The sequence below is a fragment of the Oryctolagus cuniculus genome, chromosome 5 (genome assembly GCF_964237555.1).
Source record: "Oryctolagus cuniculus chromosome 5, mOryCun1.1, whole genome shotgun sequence".
Taxonomy (NCBI): domain Eukaryota; kingdom Metazoa; phylum Chordata; class Mammalia; order Lagomorpha; family Leporidae; genus Oryctolagus; species Oryctolagus cuniculus.
Window position 1 is genome coordinate 163882785 of NC_091436.1, and position 23974 is coordinate 163906758.

The 23974-nt window shown below is 51.0% G+C and overlaps 1 protein-coding gene across 1 annotated transcript in view; it reads right to left on the minus strand.

Annotated features, from left to right (window-relative positions):
- Positions 1–7770: 7770 nt before the first annotated feature.
- LY86 (lymphocyte antigen 86) overlaps positions 7771–23974 on the minus strand; it is a 69888-nt gene continuing 53684 nt past the window's right edge. Inside the window, exons 4-5 of the mRNA XM_002714160.5 lie at positions 13114–13166; positions 7771–8207 (exon numbers count right to left, since the gene is read on the minus strand). Of these exons, the coding sequence (XP_002714206.2) occupies positions 8124–8207; positions 13114–13166 (137 nt within the window). The 3' untranslated portion in view covers positions 7771–8123. The remainder of the gene's footprint in view (positions 8208–13113; positions 13167–23974) is intronic.

Genomic DNA, 23974 nt, shown 5'->3' on the forward strand with positions numbered 1-23974 from the left:
CTAGCAGTCTCCGCATCAGAGGACAGCTTTGTCATCTGGCATGGTCTCTATCAGAGGACAGCTTTGTCACCTAGCAATCTCTGCATCAGAGGACAGCTTTGTCACCTACTACAGTCTCCCCATCAGAGGACAGCTTTGTCACCTAGCACAGTCTCTGCATCAGAGGACAGCTTTGTCACCTGTCACGGTCTCCCCATGAGGACAGCTTTGTCACCTGGGACGGTCTCCCATGAGGACAGCTTTGTCACCTAGCACGGTCCCCCCATCAGAGGACAGCTTTGTCACCTAGCATGGTCTCCCCAACGGAGGACAGTTTTGAGGCCTTCTGTCTTCCCTTCTGACATGTGAGCTGGCTTTGAGTAGGGATTGTAGCACCCATTGCTCATTTTACTTTTCCTGTATTGTCTTTAGTACCACGCTGGGCGAGAAGGCAGTGCCGGCTTTATGAAGAAAGGCAGGCGGGAAGGGAAGGGCCACACTAGGCTGCTGGTTTGGCAGCGAGTGACTGTGACTCAGCTAGTCGTGACTGACTAGAGTGCCGTGGACGGACTTCTCAGGAAGGGAGAAGGCTTACTGGGGCTCACAGTTCTGGAGAGAGCAGCCCAGCATCAGGCAGCCCCGTTAGTCTGGCTTCTGCTGAGATACAGTGTGTACGGAGGGAGCCAGCAGGCAGGGCCACAAGCTAGGTTGAACCAACACTTTGATGAGAGCTTCCAAGGCTGAGCCCCCAGTGGCCTAATGACCTCCCGGGGGCTCACATCCCAGATTCCACAGTCACATCAAGTCACCAGCCTTAATCCATCACTCATTATAAGATTTTTAGGACTGAGGACAGTGCTGTGGCATAGTAGGCTAAGCCTCTGCCTGCAGCACTGGCATCCCATATCGGCGCCAGTTCTAGTCCTGGCTGCTCCACTTCCAATCCTGTTCCCTGTTTATGGTCTGGTAAAGCAGTGTAACATGGCCCAAGTACTTGGGCGCCTGCCCCTGCCTGGGAGTGGTGGCAGAAGCTTCTGGCTCCTGGCTTTGGACTGGCCCAGCTCTGGCCATTGTGGCAATTTGGGGAGTGAACCAGTGGATGGAAGACCTCTCTGTCTGTCTGTAACTCTGCCTCTCAAATAAATAAATAAATCTTTAAAAAAAAAACTTTGGGGACCCAGCCCCCAGTACATGGGCCTTTTGAAGACATTCATCTATAATTCAAACCATGAGAAAGACAGCGAGCCTGTTGAAGATCACACAAACGTACTTCAGGGGGTTCATGAAAAAATGGAAATAAAATATGAATTTATTTTGGCACAAAAATTTTTGAATTTAAGTACAGTATTGTATAATATGCACTTTTCCCTCATATGCTTGGCTGTCTTTTAATTCCATTTTCTGTGAATTTTTGGAAATACCTTATCAGTGAGTTTCTGCAAGTTGTGAAGCTGCACAGTGGAGTACATATTTTAAGCGTCTGTGACACACACACGTACATTCTTTTTTGCTGTGCTGTCATCTGCGGTATGAGGTCGCCCTTTCTAAGCCTGCCTTTACTTTCTGCGTGTCTGCCGCTTGAGTTGACACATTCTGCAAGCCCACAACTCAAGCCATAAAATGCTCCTTTATTATATATTCTAAGCCAACATCCAAGGCAGCGTCAGACAGAGGGTGGCTTTGGAGTCAGGCAGAGTTGAGTCCTACCCTCAGGAGGCAAGGGGCCCTGGGCCGCTCACCGGCCGTCTCTGAATCTCAGGGGCATTGTTAATAAGGTGGGAGGTAGTATCAGACTCCTAGGGGCTGTCCTGAAGTACTGAGATGCAGGTGAAGTATCTAGCATGATGCCTGACACAGAGAAAATGCTCAAATCAGTGTTAGCTTTTTCTTTTTTTTTTTCTCCTTCTTACATTTTTTTCATTCAAGAAGAAAAGGAGGGGAAGCCTCACACACACAGGGTAGGGATGTCAGGGGCCTGGAAGGTCTCCATTTTCCTATTCTTGGGTGGGTTCTGGGCAAATCCAGGAAAATTCCAGCTGGAGGAAGAAACCGCTTTCGGCTACAGGAACCTTGATGCACAGATTTCCTTCCTCGGGAGTGAGGAGGTCGAGATGTTGGAAGCAAGAATCCGGTTTTGTCACACACATTCACTAGAAGCTGAGCGCTGTGGTTTGGTCCTGAACTCTTGCAGATGTGGAAGCCCCACGGTCACGAGCTGATGCTGCCGCGAGGGTGGAGGTCTAATTCCGTCACAGCGCCGAGGCCCTGAGCTCCTGGCATGTCCTTGGCAGGTGGCTCTCAGCAGAGGGCTGGTTTTAGAGCGAGACTGAGGCCCAGCCTCACGCGCTGCTTCCTGTCTCAGCCTTGGTCCCTCCTTTGCCCAGCACCCTCCATTGAAATCGGCTGCCCTTGGCAGGGGCAAAGGCACGGGGCTGCCAGATCTCGGAGCCCACATTCCCTCCTAGATCCTGAAACAACTCCTTGGTGCTTTGATTTCTTCTAAGTGAGCTCAGTTGATGAAGAAGCTGCCTTCGACACCAGCATCCCGTACAAACCCTTGTTCAAGTCCTGGCTGCTCCGTTTCCCATCCAGATCCCTACTAACACGCTCAGGAAAGCGGTGGAAGAAGGCCCATGTGCTTGGGCCCCTGCCACCCACGTGGGAGACCCAGAGGGAGTTCCTGGGTCCTGGCTTCAGAAGGAGCCAGCCTGGGCCAAACCAGCAGATGGGAGATCTCCACCTGCCACTTTGCCTTTCAGATAAATACAATGAATCTTCAAAAAAAATATTTAAGGGAAGCATTTTCCCCCGGACAGCGAGCCTTCAGAACCACGGGCCAAAGTGAACCTCTTTGCTTCCTAAGGAATGTGTCTCGGGCGTTTCACTGGAGCAATGTAAACCTGACGACACACCGGGCTAGAGGGGGAGACACCAGTTCCAGGCTCAGGCCTTTGAAGCAGCAGAAGGCTTCTGTTTTGAACTAAGCACTCGGAAGTGTTGACAAACGCAATATAAAATAGCATTTCTCCAACTCCTTTAAGACCCTTGCTTATCTGATACAGTGACTGGGCAGTCAGGCAGCAACTTATTTTGTTGGCTGAGAAAAGAACAGAAGATACGGATTTGAACTTGAGCTGCTGAGCTGCTAAGCTCTCCCTGACAAGTCCAGGTCGGGATCAGGATGTGCCCCTCTCTGTTGTCTCACCAGCTATTTTGGGTTATTTTTCCTGAAGGCAGGTGTAATTGTTAAATTTGCCGATGTTACATTTTGTTCTTCACTTCTTGGATGTGCCTTTTTATTTGCAGGAAACAAGTTTAATTAACAAATACACACATTTTCTTCCACTGGCCCCTTATGCCTGGTGACTGCGTTTCTGTTGGGGGTGAACTTGTATTTCAGCCTTGGGGTGGGCAATGTCTCCTTAAATACTTCACACAGGTCATGATTCATTCCTCTGACCAAGGCTGGATAAAATTAGCAATGCTTGGAAGAGGTCAAGGTGCTGAGGAAGTGTTTCTGGACCCAGAGGGAAACGTGAGCTCAGGGAGCAGGGCTAGGCTTCTGCAGTCAGAGAGGTCAGCTAGGAAACCGGGCTTGAGCTGCTCATGCAAACACTCACCCTGACATAGTAATAACTCACTTCTGGGTGTGGCCGGAGTTGTGCAGTGGGTGAAGCCACCACCTGCAATGCCAGCATCCCATAGGAGCCCCAGTTGGAGTTATGGCTGCTCCACTTCCAGTCCGGCTCCCTGCTAACGTGCTTGGGAAAGCAGTAGATAACGGCTCAAGTATTTGGGTCCCTGCCACACGTGTGGGAGAGCTAGATGGAGTTCCAAACCTCTGGCTTTGGCCTGGCCCAGCCCCAGCCATTGCAGCCATTTGGGGAGTGAACTAGCAAATGGAAGACCTCTCTCTGTCTCCCTCCCTCTTTCTAACTCCGCCTTTCAAATAAATAAAAATAAATCTATTAAAAATAATAGCTCACTTTTACTGAGTGAAATGCATAGTTATAATCACATGATCTGTTTTCCCTGATATAATTCACAGTCGCTTTTTGAGGAAGGTATTATTATGGTTGGCACAATGAGCATCTGGGGGAGAATTAGAACTTGAAAGCTGCCTGTGTTGTGGTGTAGCAGGTGAGGCCATTACCTGTATCACCGGCATCCCATTTTGGGGCGCTAGTTCAAGTCCTGGCTGCTCAGCTTTCTGCTAATTCCCCTGGGAAAGCTGTGGAAGATGGCCCAAACATTTGCATTCCTGCTGCTCAGGTGGGGAACCCAGGTGGAATTCCTGGCTCTTGGCTTCAGCCTGGCCTAAGCCCAAGCTGTTGGAGCCTCTGGGGATTGAGCCAGTAGAGGGAAGATTCTCTCTCTCTATCACTCTGCCTTTCAAATAAATAAGTAAATATTTAAATACACACACACACGGAATTGGCCTGATTTCTAGAACATACTTTTGGCTCCTACGGTCTTTCCCTTCTCCATTTACTCCTTCCCAGTTCTTGAAGTTTTCACTGTGGCATGCCCGTGGTTCCAGGGGGACTGACTCTGATCCAACTGCAGGGGTGCCCAGGTAATGAAGCTGAGCCAATCAGGGCAGGGCCAAAGTGATTGGTCGGAAGTGGTCCTGTGACCCAGTGAGAGTGAATGGCAGGACCCTGGGCTAAGGGTGGGTCCTGTCCTCTGCACCTCGGAGGCTGGAATGGTTTGCTGTCACAGGAAAGACTGGGGGTACAGCTGGTATTCAGGGCGTCTGTGGCAGAGCTGCCGAGAAGTGATGCTGTAGGGCTGGTGAGTGAACCCTCTACACCTGAGCCACCAGCCCCGTCCCCATCTGCTGAAGCCAGATTGAGGCTGTGCCCACGCCAGGCGCCCTGTGATGTGACCGCACTATTGCAAAGCACTGTGTAACCTCCTGCCTGTGTCGTAGCCTGCAGTGCTTCCCGTGGGCGCTGGAATTTCCCTCAAAAATATTTTATAAACTGCTTTCTTAGAGGAGCTGACGTTTCCCTCGAAGTCCACGGCAGGACGTGGAGGAACCACAGTGACTGGAGCAGGGAGATTTCCGCAGGGACGTTGGTTCTGTGTGGGGGTGGGGCACGGCATGACGACATCCTGATCACAACACACACACACACACACACACACAGATCTCCTATCTGCTAGTTCTCTTCCAAGTGCCTGCAGCAGCCAGAGCTGGGCCAGGCTGATGCTAGAAGCCTAGACCTCCATCCAGGTCTCCCATGTGAGTGGTAGCGGCCCAAGTACTGGCACCATCACCTGTTAGCTCCAAGGATTGGCAGTAGCAGGAGGGTGGGGTTGGAGGAGGGGCTGGGACTAGAGCTCAGACACTGATACGGGGTGTAGGCGTCCTAAGTGGTGTCAATCACCACACCTAACTCCTGCTGCTTAATAGTGATTTTTGGAGCAGTAGCAATATCTCATTTACTTATTTATTTATTTGAAAGGCAGAGTGACAAGGGAGAGGGAAGAGGACAGAGAGAGAGAGAATCTCTTTCATCTGCTTGTTCACACCCCAAATGCACACAACATCCAGGGATGGGTCAGGCTGAAGCCAGGAGCTAGGAACTCCATCTGGGTCTCTCAATGGTGGCAGAGACCTAAATACTATGCACCGTCCTCCAGTGCCTTCCCAGGCTTGTCAGCAGGGAGCTGGATCAGAAGCGGAGCAGCTGGGAATCGAACTGACACCCTGATTTGGGATACTGGCTTTGCAAGAGGTGAGTTAACCTGCTGTGCCACAAAGCTGCATCCTTTCTAAGATTTATTTAATTATTTGAAAGGCACAGCAATGGAGAGAGGAGAGACAGAGAGAAACAAATATCTCTAAGACTGGATTTTAGGTTTGCTGCTTGATTGTCAGGGGCCCTTACTCTACCCCAGACACCACCCAAATGTCTGGCCTAAGAGACCTTGGCTTGGGGCTGCAAGCTTACCATACCCTGCTTCCTGGGCCACTGATCTTATACCTGAGTAGTTGGCATGTTCTGCCAGCGTGTTAACTAATGACAGTGATTCTGGTGCTGCTTCTCCCACGGCTGCTTGTGTTTTAGTAGGTGATTCCTGAACCATGAAAATCTGTCTCAACTTGGGAGAATAAAGCTGAGCGTGACAGTTGAGGCTCGAGACAGGGGATGCAAAAAAGGCCTATTTAGGGGGCCAGAGAAGCACTCTTTTTCTCTGAGTTGACATCCTTTGTGAAACTGCTGTGTGCTTGAGTTTTCAGCCACAGAATCCGCCCAGGACCTCTGCTGGGTCCTTACAGACAAGGGCGGATGACGGAGCCAGAGGGAGCGGCACAGGATTAGCAACTGCTCTGCCCTTGCAAGACAGAACCATCCTGCCTGCGTGTGTTCACGTGCTGCTCCCTAGCCTGGCACCACTGTGCATGCCCTTTCTCCCAGACCTTCTGGGCTTAAGCACAGACACTGCGCTGAGTTTGTTTCTCTATAACCCAGGAAACCTCAGCGGCTGGTTTTCAAGGTCAACTCTTAAAAAATGTAATGTGGCCGGGGAAGGCAGTGGAGGATGGCCCAAGTGCTTGGGCCCTGCACCCACATGGGAGACCAGGAGGAAGCACCTGACTCCTGGCTTTGGATCGGCGCAGCGCGCCGGCCACAACACACCGGCCGTAGCAGCCACTTGGGGGCTGAACCAACGAAAAAGGAAGACCTTTCTGTCTCTCTCTCTCTCACCGTCTAACTCTGCCTGTCAAAAAAATAAATAAATAAAAAATTTAAAAAAAATGTAATGTAGATGAGCAAAATGGGTATTTTGAGAGTGGATTATTGTTTATAGCCCTGGTCTATACTCCTGAGGAACGGTGGTTTTTCAGCTTACTACTGGTTGAATTCTTCATTTAGTGGGGGGTGAAGTTTATGATTATAAAATAATTTGGAAGTATGTCATGGCAAAAATTTAAAGAAAAATAAGAAAGCAAGCAGGAGGGAGGGTGGCAGGGTGGGAAGTATCATTATGCTCTTAAAATTGTATATATGAAATACAGGAAACCTGTTCCATATATACATATATATATAGACACATACACATATGTATGTATGTAAAAGATCTGCAACTGATAAAGTCAGCTTACCCACCCTACTGCAGTCCCTTAGCAGGAGCACGAGGCCTAGACAGGGCCTGGGGACACAGGAGGAAGAGTTGGAAAAGGGCACAGGGGACAGTCAGGGGCGGCAGGGCCCGCCACACCACTGGCACACTCAGAGAGAGGATATACTGGGTTGCCCAAATGGCCCTGCCATTGGAGGAGGCGTTTCACCTGCCTGTGAAGTGCTGTGTCCATTGCAGGGCATTGTGGCTTCTTAATATTGCGGGGACTACAGGCTCCCTGAAGGCAGGGCCTGTGTCTGGCTCCCTGGTGTGGCCCCTAGGGCACAGTGTCTGCTGTGTTGTGTTCAGCAGTTGTTGCTTGAGTGACAGACTGAGCACTGTGACGAGCGCCATCTCGAGCTGGGCTCAGGTCTCATCACACTTTGGGTGATGAAGGGGAAGCGAGCACTGGGACAAGGGGGATACTGATGCGATTGCTGGTGAGCTCTCACCAGTTTCTCAGACCCTATGGTCCAGGGGCATGGGGCCGTGTCCAGAAGCAGCCATGGCAGGTTTTCCTAGTGCTCTCATGTTAGCCACACCCTTAGCCCCCGGTTCCATTCTGGTGCTGCACCAGCCCCTGCATGTGCTCCTGGAGGAAATGACTGTCTAACTAGAGCTTTCTGCTAAGATTCTTTCTGCACGCCAGGAGGATCAGTCACAGGCCAGTTTCTTTATTCCCTGTCACCGTGAGCAGGTGCACCTGAGGAGTTGAAATGCAGGCGAGTCTCGTGCCGCTGACTAATTAGAGGGGAAGGATGACCCTGGAGACTTCTTGGTGGCTGCCAAGGGCTCCTGGGAAACAGGTGACTTAGGGGGCTTCCTTGCATCTGGGAAGTCTGGAAGTTGAGACAGCTGAGCCTGGGGCTGAAGTTAGCAGCTGCACTCTTTGGAGGATTTCTTTATAGAGCCTTTCTCCATTGTCCTTTGGTTCTTCTTCCATGGCAGGCTCAGTCTGGGGAAGCTGGAGTTCCAAGGAGACTGAGCTGTGTTTTTGCTGCCGGCCACAGTCAGGAGCAGAGGACGGTAGCATTGGCACAGGCCACGGTGGAATGGTTTTCATTGTACAGTTGTAGCAAAATCTCATATTCACCCTGCAAGAGACATAAAAAGACATGTTAGGCATGGGACCCTCAGCACAGTCCACCATTTGTGAAGTGGTTGGCCCTCCAGACCTATGGGTTTAGCCTCCCTGGGCTCAACCAACTGCAGGTAGAAAATACTTTTTAAAAAATTGCATCTGTACTAAACACGTAAAGACTTTTGCTTGTCGCTACTCACCAGACAACACAGTACAGTAACTACGCACACAACAGTCCACTGTTTGAGGTGTTCTAGGTGATTTAGAGATGATTTAAGGATATGAGAGGATGTACGCGGATTCTACGCAAATCCTATCCCGTTTCCTTTAAGGGACTTGAGCATCCACGTATGTAAGTGTGCGTGGCATGGTTCCAACAGTGGGGATAAGGAGGAAGGAGGCACCCTGACGCCCTGCCTGGAGGCGGAGCTTCCAGTCTCACTGAGATGCACAGATGGTCCGCACAACAAGTGGCCGTGGAAGGTCATCAGAGGCCCACTGAGAGGAAATGCACACAGGAAGGGGGTGGCTGGGAGCATTGGGCGGGATGAGGCGAGTGCTGGTTTGCAAGTTTAAGTAGAGGGTCTTGCTGAGAAGATAGCCCAGAGGTAGAGACCCTAAAGAGATTGGGGAGGGGCCAGGCAGCTGTAGGGAGGGAGCCCCCATGTTTGGGGAGCAGTGAGACCAGTGGAGCTGTAAGGAGAGAGGGAGGCCAGACCTTTATAGCCCTGCAAGCCATGGTAGGGACTTTGGCGTCCACTTTGAAAGGGACTTGAGCCACAGAGGAGTGGCCTGGCCTGATGTGCGTGCTGATGTCTGACTCTGCGCCCACTGGAAAGAGGCTGTGGGGGTGGGGAGAGCAGGGAGACCAGGTAGGAGGCAGTTGCAGCATCCGGTGAGAGGTGAGGCTGACGTGGTGCAGTTGGTGGCAGTGGGGAGAAGGCTTTGGAGTCTGAGTAGATTTTGAAAGAAGAGCTGATGAGATTTGCTGCGGAAACCCAAGGGGAAAGAGAGGGGTTAAAGATGCCTCCGAGGTGTCCAGCCTGAGCAGCCGGCAGGGTGGAGTGTCCTTGGCCGAGGCAGAGCAGACCCCGTCAGGGAGCAAGCGGAGCAGCGCAGAAGCGCAGTGCTCTGGCGGGAAAGACATGCTGCCTTGTGCCGGGGACGCTCCGGGGAGGGCTGCCTTCCTTTGTTTAGAAGACACAGCCTGAGAGCCGTGCCCGGTGAGGCGTTGTGGGATGGACCAGGGCTTGAGCCGCGCTGCGGTAGCCCAGGCCCCAGCACCCCGCAGGCAGGTGTGGCACCCTCTGTAGGCTCAGCAGCCTGGGGAAGAGAGGGCTGCGGGGTGGGCAGAGGTAGTGGCCAGTGGGGCGCGGGGACTGAGTGGGAAGAAGCACTGGAAACTCCAGGCACATCTGTGAGAGGAGAGAGGTTCGATGTGCAGAAAGCCAGAGGGAAGGGATGTATGAGACCACGGATAGAAGCTGCCCGCACGAGGGAGGGCTGCTGCTAGATGAGAGCAGCTTTCTAGCAGCTAGCAGGGGTTCAGCAGGCAGCAGACTCTCCTGCACTCAGCATCACCCCGGAGAGAGCCAGGCTCGGCGCTGGGGGCGCCTGGGGTGGCAGGACTGACGGGAGCAATCCTGAGGTGTCATTCAGCTTGAGAGTCTCGTGTCTACAGCCTCCTAGGAGTCTTCTTGTCCAGATATCAAGCAGCTGTAATTTAAAGAGCAGTGTTGGGAATTTAGCAAAGCAGTCTAAGAGTTAGAGAAAGGCCAGCTCAGATTTATATGTGACTGTGTTTCTCCTCCTGCTCCTTCTTCTTCTTCTTCTCCATCATCATCATCATCTACTTTTTTAAAACTCTATTTGTATTTTAGTGCTTACCCTACACGATTATTAAAAACCAAATGAATTTTTCATAATTGCTTGATGGGCCTGACAGAAGATGCAGTATTGGAAAGGATGGGCCTTAGATTAGGAATTGCAAGAAATACAAACTGCGGCTTAGGGAGTTGGGGTCTCTGGGCACCCGGGCCAGTGTGGGAGTAGGTGCCGGAAGGCCAGGAGGCCAGAGTTCTGGGTGACGGGCTGAGAGCCCAGTCTTTCTGCTGTTAGGAGGACGTTGAATTCCCGAGTTAGGAGTGTGAGGTTGCATCCATGGCGGCTCCTGGTTCAGGCAGTACCTATACGTCGGTGCCCATGTGTTTTGGGAGTTCAGAGGGTCTGTAAGTTCTAATTCAGAAAACAGCAGGAGCAGGCAGACCCGGGAGTCCAGGCAAGGCTTCAGCCTAGGCTAAGGGATTGGATGTGTTAAAAGGAAAATGATACCAAGGCACCAGACGCAGAGCTGGGTGAGAATGTCTTGGACAAGCAGAGACCACCGTTGTTAGCGCAGAGCCCACCCTGGGGGATGTGGCTGGGGAGGGCTTCTGGGGAGGTCTTTCAGAACCAAAGGGCTATAGATTGTGTCTGTCCCCTAGTAGGCAAGGGAGGGCTCTGATGTCACAATGGGCTGTCAGCCACAGAAGCCTGGGCACACTGGCCAGTGCGGGGAGCCCTACTTGGGACTGAAGCTTACGGTGCCCCTGCTGCCTGGGGGTGTGGTGGATGTGTGCGTGCTGGGTGTGTCCCAGGCCGGTTGTGCTCCCAGTAGGGTCTGCCCAGCTTCAGCAGAGCCAGGAGCCTTTTCCCCAGGCCCTGACCACGTGTTTGCCCTCCTGTTGGGCAGTATCTCCTCGGGCACCGTCGCTGCCCCCAGGATTCAGGCACCACACCTGGCTCTGTCAGGAGCGGGAACCCCGGCTGCTCTGCAGTGCCTTGCGTTGCTGACCAGGAAGCTGGGCGGTCAGGTGCAGCCAATGCCCTCTCCACTCAGGACATTGTCGACTTGTGATTGCTCTGTCTGGATGAGACCATCGTAAGCTGAGGATCCTCTATAAAGCTGCTGACAATTTTGGTAAATTTTCTTCTAAAAGTTTCTTTGGCTAACTCCTTTCTCCTCATTCCTTAGCAATTGCTAAGGCTAATTGGTTAAAGAAAAAACACAAGGGGCTGGGGCTGTGGCACAGTAGGTTAACGCCCTGGCCTGAAGTGCTGGCACCCCATACGGGCACCGGTTCTAGTCCCGGCTGCTCCTCTTCTGATCCAGCTCTCTGCTGTGGCCTGGGAAAGCAGTAGAAGATGGCCAAGTGCTTGGGCCCCTGCGCCCGCGTGGGTGACCCGGAAGCAGCTCCTGGCTCCTGGCTTCAGATCGGTGCAGCTCTGGCTATTGTGGCCAACTGGGGAGTGAACCATTGGATGGAAGGCCTCTCCTCTCTCTGTATAACTCTGACTTTCAGATAAATAAATAAAATCTTTTAAAAAAAGAAAAAACACAAAATACAAAATGGAAATTGGTTGCTAGGAAATCGAAGCATCCTTGGTGGGGGCAGGTGTCAGATGGAAAATGGTGAAAGAAAAAGAATTAAGATTGCAAAGAGTTAAAGAGAAAACCCATCCTGGAGAATTCAGAGCCTGCATTCTAGAAGTGAAATGAGGTTGATTTTTTTCTTTCTGGCAAAACTTTCCTACTGCACCAAAAGTCCTGAGGAGAAAATTCTGGAGGTTTCTAGAAGGAGAAGGCTGGAGACTGCCTGGGTGCAAAAGCAGTGCTGGGGGAAATCCAAGATGGCGTGTGGAGACGACCTCTGACTCAGAAACCCGGAGGCGGGGGCACCACTCGGGATACCTGCACCCCCTACTGGAGCGCCCGGGTTCAAGTCCCACCTCCTACCGGAGAGTCCAGCTTCCTGCCAGTGCACACTCTGGGAGGCATTCGTGAGGGCTCAGGTACTTGGGTCCCTGCCACACACTGAGAGTGCCTGAACTGAAACCTGGGCCATGGCTTTGGCCCGGCCCAGCCTTGGCTGTCGCTGCAGGCATTTAGGGAGAGAACCAGCAGATGAAAGAGCGCTTTCTGTCTGTGTCTGTGTCTGTGTCTGTGTCTGTGTCTGTCTGTGTCTGTGTCTGTGTCTTTCTCTCTTTCAAAAAACAAAATAAAATAATTTACAAAAACCCCCAATCCAGAGTCTGGGATAAAACAAACCTAGAAATGAAACCAAGCCAGAGAGATTCTTTTTTTAAGAGTATATTAGTTTGAGTGAAAAGGAATTGGTGGGAAATTCTCTCCTTAGTGTGAGCCTGGTCAGTGGGTGTTGAGGACGTGAGTGTTTGGTGTACGTGGGGGTCACGTGTGGGTAATAGTGAGAGGAGGGTAGCCAGGGGCACTCGAAGCCTTTGTGGATTTGTGGAGCATCCTGTCTCCGAAGGCCAGCACCACCAGAGCAGGACCACAGCGTGCATGTAGCTGCCTTTAGTGCTCCCAGCAACTGGAGCCACGTGCAGCCCGCAGACACAAGCGTCCTTCTTGTGGGAGCCCCTACGTGTCAAAATGACCAAGCCATTGGGCCAAGCGTTTTTAAGCACCCACTTCAAGGTCATTGCTTTACTGAGAAAGAGGTTTTTTTTTTTTTGCTTTCCATGGCCTATGGAAAAGGATTTATGATCAAAGGATTTATGATCAAAGCTGCGAGCCAGGAACTCAGTCCGGGTCATCCACATGGGCAGTGAAGACACAACGACTTTAGCCATCACCTGCTGCCCCCCAGGGTGTACGTGAGTAGGAAGCTGGAATCAAGAGTGGAGCTTGGGCTTGAACCCAAACATGCTGATATGGGATATGGGTATCCCAAGCAGCATCTTAACCACTATGCCAGCTGTCAGCCCCCTGTTTTAAAAGTCAGTTCTCTCCTTCTCCTCCTCTTCTCCTTCTGGTCTCCTCCTTCTTTCCCTCCTCCTCTTTCTCTCCTCTCTCTTCAAGAAGCAAACTGTTCCATACAGCAGTTAAATGGCAAAACAATAGAAAACTAAAACCTTACCTGGAGAATATCAAATGCAGGGTTGTTGACAGGACCGGCAAAGTAAATCTGTTCTGGAAAAATGTATAAAACAAAGATCACGTTATTCGATCATTTAAATAAAACATGCTTTGCTCATAGCACCTGTGGTCACACAGATGTTGTAACAGTTGTTGCTGCTAAAATAAGAGGAGCCATCATATCAACGCTTCCATTTCCTGGTCCCAACCTATCCATTGTTTCTTTGTTCTTTGACATACTGAGTGTTGGGTGTGCACCTGCCATGTGACTGCCCTGGGCATCCAGTGATGGAGAAAGGCCTCTGTGCTCAGCTTGCTTATATTCTAATGAGGCGTCTGACAATACGGAAACAACTAGACAAGGCAATAGCTACACTACAACAGGTGCTAGAAGGAGACACACAGGTAATGTGAGACAGGATGTGGTGTGACAGTTATGAGGCCAGGCTGGAGCTGGGATGCACAAGGTTAAATCCTGTGATGCCCTGTGCTTATTTGACCTTGAACAGATCTTCCTTCTTTGGGCCAGTCTCCTTGCTTTTAAGATGGGTGTGATGAGGCCAGGAACAATGCCCCCTCGTGGACCTCGGAGATCAGCAGAGTGAATCCGGGCAGTGCACACATCTCCCTGTCCGGAGAGCACTCAGCCAGCCTGTGCTTGCTCTCAGAACTGGGAGCTGCCAGACTTGACAGGAGGAGGGCCAGGAAGGGCATCTCTAAAGAGGGGACATTTGGGCTAAAGCGGGAGATGAGACAGGCGTGTAAAGAGCTGGGAGAAGAGAATTTCGGGGCAACAGAATACGGACAAAGGCCCTGAGATGGAGAGGCAGGGAACAGAGGTAGGGAAGTTGGAAGGGCAGGAGGCAGATGAGTCTGATAAAACACAGCAAGCAGGAGGCACTGTGTGAAGACTTGAGAGAGACTGAGGGGGGGCAGATGTTGCAGGACCATGGGGACATGGCAGGAAGTTGGCACCTCACTGCAGAGGCAGTGGGAGAGGTGTGCGGAAGCCCTAGGAAAACGTCTCATTTGTGCGTTGCAGAAACACCGTGCTGTATGGAGCATGGGGTGGCGAGGTGAAGAGGGGAGGCTCCACAGTGGCCAGGAGCTGGTGTGGACTGGAGAAATGCTGCTGAGATCATGGCGGTGCTGGGAGATGACATCGCTGGTGAGCTGAACAGGGACAGCGAGCACATGGGACGCCACCAGGGAGGGCCTTGGCTTGAGAATTTGGGAAGATAATGGCGCCATCTGAGATGAGGAGGCTTAGGGAAGAAGTGTGTGTGTGTGTGTGTGTGTGTGTGTTGATTAAAGAGCTCTATTTCCAGGTGCTTTTAAAAATGATTGATTTTTATTTATTTGAAAGGCAGAGTTAACAGGGCATGGGGGAGGGGTGTGTGGGAGAGAGAAAGAGAGAGAGAGAGTATCTTCCATCCACTCAGGCACTCCCTAAATGGCCACAACAGTCAGAACTTGCTCAGGCTGAAGCCAGAAGCTCCATCTGGGTCTCCAGTGTGGGTGGCAGGGACCCAAGCATTTGGGCCATTTTCCGCTGCTTTCCCAGGCACATTAGCAGGGAGCTGGATTGGAAGTGGAGTGGAGCAGCCAGGATTAAAACCAGCATCCACATGGGATACTGGCATTGCAGGCAGTGGCTTAACCCACTATGCCACAATGCTGGGTCCTATTTCTGGGTCCTTGAAAGCAGTTTAATGGATGAATCTGGAATTTTGGAAAGAGGTAAGGATGGAACTATGAATATTGGAGTCATTGACATGTAGATGGGCAATAAAGCCACGCACAGGGTGAAAATTCCCTAGGGAGATAGAATCGCTGGAGAGGGAGGAGAGAGGGCCAGAACCTTCCTGAGGGCCTACAGCATTCAGAGGTTGGGTAGAGGAGAAGCCGCCCAAGCAGACTAAGGAGTAGCTGTGGATGGGGAGTGACCAGAAAGTGTGGGATCAAAGAACCAGGCAATGAGTACTTTCCAAAGGGGAGGGTGCACTTGACTGTGCTGGTCTGAATAAGGTGAAGGCAGGAATGTGCAGAACTGGACCACACGGAGGTCATCTGGCAACCTGGACAACATTGGCAACACTGGGGATGAACACTCCAACAGGGTGAGTTGAAGAGTGATATGGAGATGAGGAAGTAAGGGTTTTTCCTGCAGAGGAAAGCAGAAAAAAAGGAATGATAACCAGAGGAGCGTGTGGGTTATGAGTAGCTTGTTTCTTTATTCAGGATGGGAGATACTATACCATCTTTGTCACGAGAAGGGCTGCAGAAGAAAGGGACCACCTGAAGAAGCAGAGGGGTTAGAAGTTCAGAAGGAAGTGATTTGCCCCTGAGAGGAGTCCCAGAGCTGCAGGAGCACAGGGTCGAGTGTAGCAGGTCTGCGGAAAGGCCAGCAGACCAGTGGCGCAGGTCCTGGCCGATTACTTGGGTTTTCTCTCTGAAGGCCAAGGGCAGACAGGTCATGGGAGGTGCAGGTGAGGGCTTGCACTGTGCTGAAAAGCGCAAGACAGTATTGCAACCCTCCTCATGGACTGTGGGGGAAATTTTACTGGTGAAGCATAGGATTCCTAGGGAGTGTGGAATGTGTTGTTGTTGCCGTTGAAGTTTGTGGCCGTGAATTCAGAGATACGCAGTCATCCTGGAGGTCTGTTTTCTTAGCACCCTTCAGCATCTCTGGTGCAGAAATGGAGAGGGTGTATTGTTGTGGTCGAGTTTTGCTGGATGAGGTGATAAGTGAAGAAAGGCAAGGTTGTTCAGGACAGATGAGTAAGGGGAAGAGTGTATTAATAGACCGTGGAGTCTACCAAGGGTGATGAAGAAAATGGAAGCCGGAGGGGTGATTAACACAAAAGCAATGGTAGAGCAAGCTGAATGGAATCTCCACTTCTGTAATCAGGGTCCTAGTGCTGGTGAGCTGGGAGCACTGGATGAAGTCATAGGGCAGGAGGCTCAACACTGGGATTTCAAAGGTGTCACGACTTCACCGGCTGTGAAAACATGCAGGGTGGCTCGGGGAAGGGTAGCTGAGATAGAATGATGGAAATGATTGCTAGAGGCAAGAAGGGGAAGGAACTGAGACATTGCGGTGCTGGGTGGACCATCCAAGTCAACACTAAGATCAGCAGGAATGGTCAGCATATTATAAACCCAGGGGCCAGGCACAGACTCTGGGGCCAGACTATCTGAGCTTGAGTCTTAACTCTTCTAACTGACTGGGCACGTTCCTTACCTTCCTGCACTTCAGTTTCCTCCTCAGTGAATGGGGTGATAGGAATGTCCATTCACAGGGCTGCTGTATGCAGATAGTTAACACACACAGAACTCTCACATTAGCACCTGGCACATGGTAAGCACTCCCTAAGTGTTTGTCATTAACATAGTCATCGCCAGTCAGCACTACTGAGCGTCCATCTCATACAGATCAGGAGCCATGCCCAGGACTGGATACAGCAGTTGTGAACTGTTTGAAACACTGAGCACCCAGACATGTAGCCACTGGCTTCCAGGGCTGTTCTGTGTCTTCCCGTTTGCACGCCTCCTACTCCCATGCAGTGTTTAGCACACAGAGGCATGATCTGTGGCTACTGAATGAGCAGAACCAGAGTTAAGAATTCTTGCAGTGAACTTCATTCTTGCTGCAACGATTGTAATCCTCCACACGTTGGGAGTTTCAGGGCCTGGCAGGGCTGGCGTAAGGGACTGGAGTGAGGGTTGAGACCCTGAGAGCAGACAAGTCCAGGGAGGCGGGTTGAGGGAGGCGGAGGAGGAGGGAGGTAACTAACACTGAGGCATTAGGTATTGAGCTGTTTTAATGATGCAGGGCTTTCCTGTCTTGCCCAGCACCTGGCTCTTCATGACTTCTAGTAAATATTTGGAAACAGACCAAACTCTTTCCTTTCGAAAGGGCTTGGGCCAGGGACAGCATGGCAGCTACATGAGCAGCTGCCCAAAGTAAATGGTATTAGGGGAGGAGGATTATCTTTCCTTCAGTGCCTCACCAGGGCAATCATGAACTTCTAGGAGGCTGCCCCTGTCCTCAATGTATCGATCCTTCCTTCCTTCCTTCCTTCCTTCCTTCCTTCCTTCCTTCCTTCCTTCCTTCCTTTGATTGGTTCCTGGTATCCGGCAAGCATGCCCTGCGTCCAAGATGGGGGCCGTGGGGGAGACCTTCCTACTTAATGAACGTCCTGATCTGCTCATTTTCTAAAGGAGATGTCTGCGGCCACGTATCACCTAGCAATTGGGATATGTTCTGAGAAGTGTGTCATCAGTTGATTCCCTTGTACAAATGTCATGGAGTGTACCTGCACAAACCAAGGTGGCTATGATGTCACTAGGCAGCATGGACTTGCAGGAGCATGGTCACATACGTGGTTCGTGGTTGACCTGAAGGTCGTTAGGTGGTATGTGAATGTGTTGGGTTCTGGATATGAACAGAAGTTTTATTGGAAACTACTGCTTTGGATGATGCACTATTATAGTTATTTAAAATATTTATTTATTTATTTGAAAGGCAGAGGGAGAAAGAGAGAAACATTCCAACTACTAGTTCAGCACCCAAATGACTGCAATGGCTGGGACTGATCCAGGGTGAATCCAGGGACTCGGAGCTCCATCAGGGCCTCCCACGTGGGTGCAGGGGCCCAAGGACTTGCTAAGTCCTCTGCTGCCTTCCCAGGTGCATTGGCAGGGAGCTGGGTTGGAGGTAGAATGTCTGGGACTCATATAGGATGCCAGCTTCTCAGGTGGTGGCTTAATTGATTTTGCCAAATTCCAGCCTCACGATGCAGGATTAAACATGGAGATGTCACAGTTCTAGACCCTGTCCTTAGCGATCTTCAGGTGCAACTGGGGAGATGCAGTAACTAGCTAAACAGGTGGAATTTAGAGCAGGGGTTTGGTGTAGCGGCTGGGATGCCCATGTCCCATGTCAGAGTACCTGAATTCAACCCCTGGCTCTAGTGCCTGACTTCAGCTTCCTGGCAAAGCAGACCCCAGGAGGCGGCAGTGATGGCCCTGCTAACTGGGTTCCTGTCACCCATAGGGGAGTCCTGGATTGCATTCCTGACTCCTAGCTTCAACCTTGACCCAGCCCCAGCCACGGCAAGCATTTGGGGGGTGAACCAGAGGATGACAGCCCTCTCTCGCAAATAAATAAATAAAAATTTTAAAGATGATTTGAAAGTTAAACGTACCAGGAGTGAGCTATATGGCTGTGGGTGCGTGCATGGTATCTAATCAGTGTAGAGGGCTCAGAGAGGAGGCCTCTGTGAGATTGCCTTGTGGGGCCGGTGCTTTGCACAGCCTGAGGACTCATTGGTCGTGTTGCAGTCTGTGCCAGTGGTGCCCCCAGCAGGTGTGCAGGGCAGTAGAGCAGCTACGAGGGCATGATTTCTTTTAGACGTTGTCTTTTCCCAGGTGGATTTTCTTTGACCCCAACTGGCACAATCAGAACAGAGTCAGAGACCCCTGCCCATCTGGTAACAGATGGTTTCATTTCAGCTCCGCAGCCTCTAGAGCTGTCTACTTGCTGCCTAGCTTTCTCCCTTCTCACACATTCTGTGAGTCCCAGATGCCCCTTGAGGCAACTCCCTTTGCTTTTGTTGGCTGGAAGGAGTTTCGTGCACTTACAACCCAAAGAAATGACTGTGACGGGCATGAACCAGTCACGATCACCCTTGCTGGTCTTTTGGTTTTGGGACTCAGCACAGAGCAAGAGTGAGGACTGCGTGGGCCAGTCTTCATCTGGTCTGGCTGTGCTCCCTAGGGTACGGTTTATGCCCACTTTGTGCTTCCAGATTTTGCTCCACAATTGCAGGGTGCAAACCACTTGACCCAGGAAGCCAGCAGACTGGAGTTCAAGGCTCAGCCCCCTACTCACGTAGCCTCTGTGATGGCAGGCAACCTGCTTAACCCTCCTGCAACTCGGCTTCTGTACTTTTAGAGTAGAACACGTCCGTCCCGGCAGAGCTTTAAGGCCCTGGAGAGCTCATATGTAACAGCGCACAGGAGTCCCCGGGAAGGGCAGCAGCAGCAGCTGTGAGTTGTGTTGTTAATCTCCGGGGTGTGCAGAAGGGCAAGGAGTGAGTGTTCACTCGATGGATCCCAGTGTACACAGATCAGGTTTTGGAACTTTTTTGGTTGAGCCAGTGTGCACGAGGGCCATGTTCTATCTGCATCTTTTTTTTTTTTTTTAAGTTTCCGTTTGGAAATTGGACATGCCTTTTGAAGCATATCATTTGAATGACATCTAACATTTAGCTGTTCCTGCTGGAACGTCCCAAGGTTTCCTGATTTGTGTCTTCACTATTAACAGGTTCTGTCCTGGGATGGGAGATTTTCATTACATTGGCCCTACACGTGACAGTTGCAACTGGAGCTTTTTTGGGGCCCATGAAATTCCTGAGAATAGCTACAAGTAACTCATGAAGCCATTTCTTTTTTTTTTTAACTTGATGAAACAATATCCCAAATTAAATTCTCTCTTCTTCCTTTCTCAGATCCTCTGGGACGCTGAGATTCCTGTAATTAACATTCTCACACTTCAGCACTATAAAAAGAGCCCCAGTGTATTTGCACCTGTGTTTCTTCCTTTCCTTCATCTGAAATCTTTAACCGTTTTTTGAAATTTTTGTTTATTTATTTTTCATTTATTTGAAAAGCAGAGATGAGAAAGAGACACAGAGGGAAACAGAGAAATTCTGTCTGCTGGCTTACTCCTCAAATACCTGCAGCAGCCAGGGCTGGACCAGGCTAAAGCCGAGAGCCCAGAACTCCAACCTGGTCTCCCATATGGGTAGCAGGGACCCAAGGACTTGAGCCATCACTTGCTGCCCTCCACAGGGTGCATCTTCAGGGGGCTGCAATCAGAGGCAGAGCCAAGACTCGAGCCCAGGTACTCTGATTTGGGATGCGGGCATCCTAAGTAGTATCTTAACTACTGTGCCAGTGTACACCATTCTTTATCAGTTTTTAATGTGCAGTTGATTCAAGAAATTCACCCCCCTGGGTCAGGACAAATGAAGTCATTTCTGAAAATTGGCTTTTTTTTTTTTTTTTTTTTGGACCTAGACTGTGTGGTGGTCACACTGTCTTTTAGAGAGGAAACTGATTTTCAAATTGTGGAAATAAAAGGCTCCAAAGGGTGTGGGTTAAAATGACTTGAGGCAAGGGCCTGTGTCTCGCTCTGCCTCTCTTGGTTCTCTAACCAGTCTGGATGCTGGTGTGGGAGAGCCTGCTGCACGTGTGGCCATCAGTCCATCTGCTCGCCCCTGCTGGGCTCTTACTGGCCTTCTGTCCAGCCTTCCAAATTAATTATAACATGTCATCAATATTTAATGTTAGGGAACCTGACAATGTGAAGCCATTTAGATTTATGATGACATGATCAGGCCAATTAGTGTATCCAGAACAAAATTGTCTTTTCTTTTTTAATGACCATTTATCCAGCCAAGCCTCCCAGTTTTGCCGAGACCACAGTGGTCGCTGTCACTCTACAAAGCAGCAGTTTTTCTCCGCCTGAAGGACAATGCCGTAGACAAAGAAAACCCCAGAGACATCAGGCCAGCGTTTGCTCAGCAGAGGCTCCACGTCACTCGGGGTGCTCTCATCCCAGATAGAGTGCCTGCTTTCCAGGCCTGGCCCTGCTTTGAATTCTAGCTGCCTGCTGACGTGCACACTGGGGAGTGGCAAGTGATGGCCAGGCACGCGGGTCCCTGCCTCCCCCGTGGGAGACCTGGATTGAGTCCCAGGCTCTTGACTTAAGTCTGGCCCAGGCCTGGCTGTTAGGGGCATTTGGGGAGTGAACCAGCAGATGGCAAGTCAGTCTCTCTCTCTCTCTCTCTCTTTCTCTCTCTCAAATAAAAAATAAATAGTGAATTTTAAGAAAGAAATGGTCATTTATCCATTTACTCAGCCTTTTGAACCTCTTCTCTATGTCCTGTGCCCATGGTGGGGTGGAGGGTTTCTGGGAGGAGTGTTTTTCCCCCCCAAGTGTTTTGAAGAATAATCAATAAGCAAAAGTGTGCTATTTAAATAGTGCACACCTCAAGGTGTCCCATGTGACTAATTAACACATCCATCTCCTCACCCAGTTGCCACCTCTCTGTGTGGTGAGAACACTTGAGGTTTATTTTGGCCCACGTTGAAGATCACAGAGCAGCTTTGCTAACACTAAGTCGCCATGGTGTACGCAGCTTGTGTCTTAGGGTGCTCGTTCTAGTAAGGGGGATCTTGCCAGCTGCAGGCCCTCACCAGCGTCCCCTGCCTTCGGGGTGCATGTGGCTATGGGTCCACCCCGGGGCCCCAGAGACTCGAGTGACTCAGAGTTTGGGGGAAGACACAGTTTGAGAGAGAAAGGGACTGGGAGCTGAGTACCACAGCGATGCATAGAAGGGGACAAACGGGCCCGGGTAAGGAGGCAGCGAGTTTTAGGAAAGAGGAATTAGGAGAAGGGGGAAGGCCATGGTCAGGCTTTCTGCGTCTGTTTTCTTCTTTTGGTTGGATGGAGTTTACTGTCACTGACAGCGTAACCTCCGCTCCACAAGGAGAGTTATGGTAAACTGGACTTGAGAACTTTGGGTCTCGGCAGGCCACACAACCCTTCTGTTGGGAGCGTGACTCCTGCTGCTGGGTGCCCCACCACGGGAACATGTCCGAGTTGATTTCCAAACGTTTTCTGTTGGTGCCCGGCACTTCCGTTCGCCCCTTCCTCTGTGTGTGGGGTCAGCGTGTTCTCAGAATAGTTCCTGCGATCCTTTTGGAATCACAGCTGTGCTGTAGAGCTCATCACTAAACAGGCAGTGTTCAGTTACTTTTCCACCACATGAACGATCTCAGCTCTGCGTCAGCAGTCTCCACTCAGCTGTCTTTCCCTGTCCGTTTAGCCAGGCTGTGAGGTCGTCTCTCCGGTCTTCCAGGACCTGGAGAAGTGTGATGTTATTTACACTGTGACCTTGCAAACCGCACTGCATCTGTGTGAAGTTGTCATGTAAGAACTCTCTCAGGGGGATTCGTTTGCAGTCTTCTTCCTAGGCCTCTCCAAGGACTGAGATGTGCTCATTATCCCTCCTCTGTTTTTCCTAACAGGAAGCTGATTTTCTCTCAATGAAAAAGCCCCATTACGGACTCGTTGCCATCCTAGCCTCTTTCCCTGCCAGTAATGGTTCCTCCACTTGGGTGGTGTCGCTGGTTTCTAGCCCAGTAGTTTCCCCTCTGGATAAGGGACCTGCAGGTGCAGCCTTTGTGGGCCTGGGGAGGGGGGATAGTAATGACCCAGCCAGGGAATCCCTTGTCGGACACTGGTATGATCAGACAGACAGACTCAGCGTGCCTCGGGCACTCCAGCAAGGATACCACCTGTGACATTTTCAGAACGGTTTGATTCCTATGAAGACATTTTCATTGAATGCTTGCATGGGCTGAGCTCAGATCACACATGGTAATTTGGCCTCTTATCGGGGCATGCAGGGAGAGGTCAGATGGGATGTGTGGCTTCCTGGTGTGGGCTTCTGTAGGCCAGGAATGGTCCTCAGAAAGATGTCTGTGGCTAATTCAGAAACTGAATACACTAGCTTATATGGTAACAGGGACTCTGCAGACGTGTGTAAATTAAAGGGGTTTTAGATGGGGAGATTAGCTGGGCAGGCCCAACAGGATCCCAGGAGCCCTTGAAAGTGGCCATGTGGAGATGGAAGCGGACGGTGGAGTGATGCGGTTCTGAGACCCCAGAAATGGAGAAAGGGAGGAGCACAGCCCCACGGACACTTCGCTATCTGACCTCTGCCCTGTAAGAGACTAAGTTCGTCTGTTGCAAGTTGCTAGGCGTGGTGTAGTGTGTCCCAGTAGCAATAGGAAGCCAATCCAGTGTGTCGCTCCCCCTCTTCGTGGAGGAACGACACTAAGCCCTGCCTAGGCTTCATATCCGAGTCACGGCACCATTATGTCGCTCCCCCTCTTCGTGGAGGAGCAACACTGAACCCTGCGCTGTTCTTTCGTCTGCTCGGCCCTCCCCGGGTTTGCTGCTGGTTCTTCCCGGGTTGGCTATTGTCCCTTCCACCTCCGTGGAAGGGCGGTTCCCCCTGGCCGCATTCCCCACTTCCGCAGGGGAGCGGCACACCGCCGGCCGGCTTTCTCGGGGGCTGCACAGGTGTTCCTTCAGATGTTCCTCTTAGATGTTCCTGGTGCATGCCGTCTCTCTCCTCCTTTATAGTCCTCCTCCGCCAATCCTAACTCGGCTGCCCACACGCCGAGTATGCTGCTCTCCAATCAGGAGCAAGTCCTACAGTTTATTGGCTGAACTGGAGGCAGCTGGGTAGAAGCTGTTTTCTTCTCTCCCAGCGCCATATTGTGGGAGAGCAGATGCATAGAATAAGTCCTAATTCCAGTAACTCAGTCCAGTCCGGGCTGCTCCCCACACCAGTGGCCTTGGATTAAGAGAGGAAGGTCCAGGGGCTGGCCCTGTGGTGCAGTGGGCTGGGCCTCTGCCTGTGATCTAGGCATCTCATATGGGTGCAGGTTCATGTCCCGGCTGCTCCTCTGCCAATCCAGCTCTCTGCTATGGCCTGGAAAAGCTGTAGAATATAGCCTGGGTCCTTGGGCCCCTGCACCTGTGTGAGAGACCTGGAAGAAGCTCCTGGCTTCGGATCAGCACAGCTCTGGCTGTTGCGGCCATTTGGGGAATGAACCAGCAGATGGAAAACCTTTCTCTCTGTCTCCCCCTCTCTCTGTAACTCTGCCTCTCAAATAAAGTCTTAAAAAAAAAAAAAAAAAAAAAAAAAAAAAAAAAAAAAAGGAAGGTCCAGGTGGTTGGCTTCAGAAGGGCCCAAAGGTGGTGGCTTGTATGGATT